The sequence below is a fragment of the Papaver somniferum genome, chromosome 3 (genome assembly GCF_003573695.1).
Source record: "Papaver somniferum cultivar HN1 chromosome 3, ASM357369v1, whole genome shotgun sequence".
NCBI lineage: Eukaryota > Viridiplantae > Streptophyta > Magnoliopsida > Ranunculales > Papaveraceae > Papaver > Papaver somniferum.
Window position 1 is genome coordinate 208,807,761 of NC_039360.1, and position 7,751 is coordinate 208,815,511.

General features: G+C 35.1%; 2 protein-coding genes across 2 annotated transcripts; both read right to left on the reverse strand.

The window, feature by feature from the left end:
• Positions 1–936: 936 nt before the first annotated feature.
• On the reverse strand, positions 937–2,272 carry LOC113360569. Its single transcript, XM_026604068.1, has 2 exons — positions 1,836–2,272; positions 937–1,738 (listed from the first exon to the last, which is right to left on the reverse strand). Exons 1-2 carry the CDS (start codon positions 2,270–2,272, stop codon positions 937–939), a joined length of 1,239 nt encoding a protein of 412 aa, XP_026459853.1.
• A 1,675-nt stretch (positions 2,273–3,947) lies between these two features.
• LOC113360570 lies at positions 3,948–4,601 on the reverse strand. The gene has a single exon (XM_026604069.1). It carries the CDS (start codon positions 4,599–4,601, stop codon positions 3,948–3,950), a length of 654 nt encoding a protein of 217 aa, XP_026459854.1.
• Positions 4,602–7,751: the final 3,150 nt, after the last annotated feature.

Here is a 7,751-nt window from a genome sequence, read left to right on the forward strand (position 1 = left end):
AAAATATAACCATCTGTTGGAGGATTCCATAAACAAGATTTGATGCACATAGTTTTAGTTCTTTTGTCCCCCAGATTGCAAAACTTTATTATCTGTTCATCATACACCTGACCCCATTTATGTCCTTTTATTCTCAGTCCTCCTTCCTTTACATACTTCATTACCCTTCTTTGAACATTTTGCACACTTGGTTTTACCTCTTCAAAATATTTCCTGTTCTTTTGAAACCATATCTCTTTCAGAGCCACACAAGCTGCAGTAATTCATATTTCCTGAATGAGAGGACTTTTATTCTTTATACACTTCCATACATCCTCAAATGAGTTGGGAACTTTAACCTGAAAAATGGCTGATATCCATTCCCATATTTCAACACTGACTGCACAGTCCCATAACAGATGATTCATACTATCTTCTTCTTTCTCACAAATGCAACATCTAGATGCTAGCTCATACCAATTGCTCATCATAATTGCATCATCAATATAGATTTATTGCACAAGTTTCCAAATATTGCTTGCAATACTAGGATGTAAAAAATTATTCCACACATACCTTGACCAATGCTTTCTGGTCTCCTTATGTCTGATTTTATTTGTAGCTGCTGACATTGTGAATACTCCTTTAATATCTCAATTCCAGATCATTTCATCCTCATCTCCACTGGTTTCTGGTAATTTTTGGTTCACTATTACAGCTTGGATTTCACTTGGAATATCCCATGCACCCTCATGTAAGATGTCAGCTAGTTTCATCTTTTTATTGTTTTGATAAAACTGAGAAGTACTCATTAAATTTTCCAGTGTAGTTTCACCTATCCACACATCATACCAGATTGATATTTTCTCACCAGTCCCTATATTCCACCTGATATTTTCTTTCAATACTTCCCATGCCCATTTAATACTTGGCCACACAGTAGATAACTGCCAATTTTTACTCCATTGACCATCCTTCTCTGTTTATGACCCCTAGTCTTGGAATAGCAAGTCCACCTTCTTCCAATGGAGTGCACACTTTTTTCCATGCTAGAGTTTTGGATTTCCTAACTTCACCATCACCTGACCAAAGGAAGTTCCTTATAATCTTCTCACAGATTTTGATAACAGTTGAAGGCCGTTTGTACACAGCCATGTTGTACATAGGTATGCTACAAAGAACTGATTTAATGAGCACCAGACTTTCTTGAAAAGACAACATTTTTCCTTTCCAGATGGCAAGTTCGCCCTGTAACATCTCCACCATTGGCCATACAGTTGAGGATTTAACTCTGCCTGCTGCTAAAATAACCCCCAGGTATTTATCAGGAAATTCACTGAGCTCCATCTGCATTATTTCTTGTATCATTTTTTCCCTTAAGATAGATGTGCCATCTATGAAAAGTTTACTCTTGATTTTATTAATGATTTGCCCTAAACATTTTTGATATGCTTCTAGTAGCAGCTGAACTTGTTGAAGACATTTTTTTCCTCCATTACAAAACATAAAAACATCATCTGCAAAAAACAGATGAGTTGGACCAATCCCCTTTCTTATAACCATTAGAGTTATTTTACCTTCACTCACTAGTTGAGTTATCTTCCTACTCAGCACTTCCTCCATAAGTACAAAAAGAATTGGAGATAGGGGATCTCCTTTCCTGAGTCCCCTACTCACTTGAAAAAACCCACATGGACCTCCATTGATCAGTAGTGAAATCCTTGCTGATTTAAAAATCACATGAAGCCATTCACACCAACTTGAGGAGAAACCAAATTTTTTAAGTACTTGAAAGAGAAACTCCCAACTCACTAAGTCACATGCTTGTGAAATATCAAGTTTAAGTGCCACATTACCACCTCTTCTCTTTTTTTTTTTTCATTTCATTGACCATTTCAGAAGCTAGAAGTACTTGTTCTTGAATACATCTTCCCTTTATGTAAGCTGCTTGTTGAGGAGCTACCAGTTTTTCCATCAAGGTACTCATTCTCACAGTCATAATCTTGGTAATGATTTTAAAACTCAAATTACTTAGACCAATTGGCCTAAATTGATTTGGAGTTTTTGCTCCCTGCACTTTTGGTAACAGAACCAAGAAACTTGAATTAAGACCTTTGGGAATAAATTTTCTTTTCCAACAATATTGAATTGCTTGCACCACATCTTCATGTATGATCTGCCAACAAGATCTATAAAAACATCCTGAAAATCCATCTGGTCCTGGTGAACTCTCAGGGTCCATATTAAAAACAATATTTTTAATTTCTTCATCACTAGGAACTGAATCCAACATTTTTTGATCTTCTTCTGTAATTTGATTTGGAATCACATCCAATAATGAACCTGCATCCTCCACTGTTTTACATTTGAATTTCTCTTCATAGTGCTTAACTAGAATTTATGCTATCTTCTCTTGATCAGTGCAAACATTCCCATTCTCATCCTCTAGTTCACTGATAAAATTTTGAGTTTGCCTTATCTTGACAGAAGTATGTAAAATATTTGTATTAGCAGCTCCATCTTTTATACAATTAATCCTTGCTTTCTGTTTCATCATTGTATTAAAATAGACTTCCTTAGTGTTAAGAATATTCTGAGCTTCCACCAAATTATTCAGATTCTCCTCATTAAATGGACCTTTATCTGATAACTCCATTGCTTCTTGAACTTTGATTTCAGCCTCCTTCATTTGAATATTAACATTTCCAAACACCTGCCAATTCCATTCTTTAAGAATATTTTTCAATCTCTTCAACTTTGTTTGAAATACAAAAGCTGGATCACCAACCACTTCATCTGACCAACTTTTTTGAACTGTTTCCATGAAATTAGGATGATATATCCACATTTTCTGGAACTTAAGTGGAGAATTTTTTGGTTTAGGAATGCTCAACTTACCTCCTAATAAAGGGGCATTATCTGAGGCAATTCTGACTCCCACTTTAAAACTCCAATTTTCATAATTCTGTAACCATAGATGGTTAAACATTGCTATATCCAAACTGCAAAGAATCCTTTTATTACCATGTTGACAATTGGACCATGAATGTTGCTGCCCTGATCTTGGAACTTGCAATAATTCACACACATCAATACAGTTATTAAAGTCTAACATTGATCTTCTGTTTGGAGCTTTACCACCAATTTTTTCTTCTGCACAAGTTATAACATTGAAATCCCCCAAAATTAACCATGGCTTCTTCAATTGACTGATGATTTCCATTTCTGACCATAAAAACCTTCTTTGAACTATCCCCACATGAGCATGAACTCCTGATATTAATGAATCCCCAACACTCACAGTGATCATTTGACTTGACATTGATACAACTTTTGGAGTTGGTAGTGTTTTATTCCAAAACAACCAGATATTCCCCTTTTTATTTGAGACTGATTTATGAATGACCATACTTTGCATGCCTGGTAAATTTAACTTCTTGCAAAAAGATGAATTACAAAAAAGAAATTGGTTCTGCTACCCAAACTAATGAAGGATTGAATTGATTTACTAAAGACCAAAGTTTTTCTTGAGCCCTAGGTCTTTTAAGGCCCCTTAAATTCCAGAATATTACCTTCATTGTTTAGGATGGAGGAATGTCCCTCCTTTTCCTTGTGTTCTTCTAAGATTATGCTTTACTGGTGCAGGCTGAGCCTTTGGTTCAACATTCTTTTGAGCATCTGATTTTGTATCCATGCTTGGTTTTTGAATAACCCTGGACCAAGAAGTGGAGGGGACCCTTTCTTCAGATACTTCACCATTTTTACCATTTACATATTTGATTACACTGTTTTCCAGAGCATTATCATCCACCACCTGTAAGATTTTTGCAGGACTTAACATTTTTCACTAGTACTTTGTTTTCCATTATCCATATCTTTTAACACTTCAAATCTGCCAGAACTTCTTTGAAGAATACTTATTGATCCATTAACTGATTCCTTAACTTGAGATGGAGTATTGTTCTCATTTATTGAACTGTTAACTGCTTCTTGATTTGAGGTGGAGCTATATTCTCCATATCCTGAATTGGAGAATTGGCCTCATTTGTTGAACTATTAACTGTTTCTTTGATTTGAGGTGGAGCTATATCAAATTTTTCCATATTCTGAGGATTTTTCTTACTTCCTGCTTGTTGTACTCCTACTGTATCCTGAGATGTGTTATTCTTTGCTCTGCATTCTGGTTGAGTATGCCCAACAATCTTACAATTAGGACAAAATTTGGGTAACTTTGTAAGAAGAACATTTTGCATAAAGCCTCCATACTTGGTTTTAATCCATATCTTGCTAGGAATTTTCTTTGCTAAATCAATTTGCACCAAAACTCTTGCATAAAGACCATTTTCATAGTTTAATGTGACTTCATCAACTTTTACTGGAGTACCAAGAACACTACTGATATTGAATAAAGTCTTCTCATCCCAGTATTCTAGACTGAAACCAGGATAATGAACCCACACCATTGTTGATGATGTTCTTTGATATTCTGGTTTGAAATTAGGCATCCAATTTCTAACCCTCAAAATTTGATTTGATACTTCCCATTGACCAAATTTGATTGTATTCTTATCCATCATATTTTCCAATTTGATTGTGAAAAACCCCTTTCCCAGAGGAATCATTTTACATGAACCAGATAACTTCCATTGACTTTTCAAACTAGTGACAGCATATGCAAATTTAAGCCTAAAAAATCCAATCTACCAATTAAAGAGAATTTCCATACATCATATCTCGCTTCAGAGTTATTATCAATAAGATCAATTGATGGACATTCTTCAACAGGGGTAACCAGATCTATAACCGGGACCTCCATCGAAAGAAAACCTTATTTTATGTTTGAAGATGAAATAAAACTCGAATTAAAAGAGAATTAAATGCTCTCAAATCATTATGTGATATCACCAATCATCAATACAACTGTAAGAACACCTAAGAAATGATTAACTACCTTGAAATTGATGAAGAAAGAGAAAAACATTTCCACGAATCGATCGCTGATTCGCAGAGCACTGAGTCACCGGTTCAAGTTTTTTGTATCCTCCCAGAGAAGGTGATCATCGAATAGGAAACAACTAATATTGCATTAGTTGTCAATATTCCTTCCTCCTCCATTAGTGATTTTGTTAGAGCATAGCTCGGTTGAACCCACCAACCGTTGGTATGTCAAGTTTGGTTGTCATATTTTAGTGAATCAAAACTCATTTAAAGAGTCGCTTGATTATGTACTAGAGTCACCTTGGTATAGCTAGCTTGAAAGTATTAGGATATGAGACATTATAAGTATTGCGAAGACTTGAAGAAGTGAAGAAGTAAGAAGCTACAACGACAACATCATCCTTCCACTTGAGGTTAGTGATATTTGACTTGAATTGTTTCATTCCCTAACGTATCTTTTAAGTCGTGCATATTGAAAACAAAAATGCGAAGCATGAACACTCTAGATAGACATAGTATTAAGGAATACAATACGAGGTTTATTACTTAACCATTAAACTTTGTAGATAAGACATCGACATAATCGTTTAAATGCTATTGTGATTATGCATGGGTATGAGGTAAGGATTTCATCCTAGGAAACAATGTTGTACATGTGTTTTAAGGAAGTAAATTCATGAACTTGTTTTGTGAATCGAAAAGGAAATCGCCAGGCGTTATTGGTATTGTTATTCATTGCATATCTTGTGAACAACCAATATGTGTGATTAGTATAACCGCTCATGACTTGTTTGTGTTCTTGGTAAAACTATTCACAAAGGCCTGACTTATGTATTTGTATGACTTTTATTAGTGAAACCGATCTTAAGTAATCACCTGAGATGGTATGATCGAGTTTGTGATTTTGTGTAAAATCGACTCTGGGTAAAGGGGAACCGATCTTAGTAAGAGGTGCAACACATCACAAAGGGGAATCGATCCTTGTATGAGGTGCAACATGTTTTAGCAGAAAAGGGAACCGATCCTATGGACATGTGCAACACGTTTTTAGGCAAAGGGGAACCGATCCTATGGACATGTGCAACACATTCAAGTTAGATACCATATATATGTGGGGAACCGATCCTAGTACCTAGTCAATCGAATTTTGGAAAGCTATTGTAACTATGCAAAGTACTCACATGGAGGTAGAACCGAAACTTGTTTTGGTAGAACCGTTAAACCCATGATTGGTGATTGAGTGTTCTTGATAAATCACATAGTTCTTGAAAGTCAGATGAACCAATTCTAAACTTGTTTGGAAGTGTGGCAGATCGGTTTCAAGATTGTAAGTATGAAAGAGGACTTACAGAGTAAGGATGTCGACATACTTTGAACATGTGCAGTAACGCTTATCTTTAATTGTTCAAATATATTCCTTAATAGCTAAAGGAAGAGAATCCCATGATCGAAACATAAATAAGTTAAGAATCTTTTATTTAAGGTTTTTAATTTTATTTTAGGAAAATGAGAATTAGTAATGTGCATTTACTAGTTGAAGATTTTCCAAAGAGATTTTCGATCAGTATTTTGGACAGAGCATTTCCAAGAATTATGGAAACCGAATTTAGAATATATTGCGTATCTTGAGAATATTTTCGGTTTTGGAAATTCCTTGGTGTCCAAACTTTCTTGTCTATAAATACTTGAATTTTGCATTTCTAGCAAACTAATCCTTCGTGATAACAAACTTCCTCGGTTGTGTTGTTACTAGTGAAGACGCCTATTTGGAGAGGAGAGTAACCTAATTAGGCGAAATCTCTTACGGCCGCTCAGTTTAAAGTCTTCTTTGGGATTGAGAAGCTTTATTAGCACCGTTGGTGGGAAACTAGATAATTGAGGTTTATCTTGTGTTTTCGATTGATTTGATTGACTAACGGTGGTTGAACTTTGATTGCACCTAGTTTGTTTATTCTTGAGAATCTTCTCTTCTGATATAAGATTCACTCAAACTAGATCGAAGTTTCGACGGGGATCTTTAGACTGTTTGTAGATCTAAAGACATCTTGTGATAATCCATTGTTAACAGGCTCCGTTCTGTGCGTGATTGATCACAAGAGATACAAGTTATTGTGTGCAGGATTTTATTGAAGATCTAAGAAGATTTGAAGACAAAGAAGATATTGAAGATTTCTGATTTGGGGTTCATGATCTTTGGTGTGCAAAATACTTGATTCGGTATAGAGGATCCACGTATAATCGGTTTATCCTTGTGGTAGATTGGATCGATTAGTTGTGTAGATCGGCATCAATACAATTCTTTGTGATTAAAAGTATTGATTATAAAATCTTAACAATTACCTTGGTAGTTGAGAATAAGATAGATCTAAGAACTTGACGAAGGAGTTTATTGAGATAAACAGAAGAGCCTTTGTCGAACTCACATCACTAGGTTGAAGAGAGTTGCTACTAAACAGATTTGTTGTTCCTTTACTGTTTGGAATACGAACCAAAGGAGTTGTTCCAAGTACGTGACTTATTCATAAGTTGGAGGCGTGGGAATACATACGGCACTAGGTGAACTATAGGTTTAGTTGTTTGGTCTCAACTATACGAAGTTGGTTTAATTTTGTGTAGCGGCTTAATCGTAAGAGTATTCAATTTTGGACAAGGTCCCGGGGTTTTTCTGCATTTACGGTTTCCTCGTTAACAAAATCTTGTTGTGTCATTTACTTTTATTTTCGGCATTATAATTGTTTTATTATAATTAAAGTAAATTACACAAACAATTAATTCCTATTTACTTGATAAGCAATCCTATTGTGTTTGGTTAAGTCTGAACCTTTTTATCAAGT

Excerpts from the sequence above, each read along its gene's own strand:
- LOC113360569 (XM_026604068.1), bottom strand. The coding sequence starts at position 2,272 with ATGTTGGATTCAGTTCCTAGTGATGAAGAAATTAAAAATATTGTTTTT. Across the intron at positions 1,739-1,835 it reads AAAAAAAAAGAGAAGAGGTG|TTGGTGTGAATGGCTTCATG; the intron begins GTAATGTGGCAC and ends TTTCTCCTCAAG.
- LOC113360570 (XM_026604069.1), bottom strand. The coding sequence starts at position 4,601 with ATGATTCCTCTGGGAAAGGGGTTTTTCACAATCAAATTGGAAAATATG.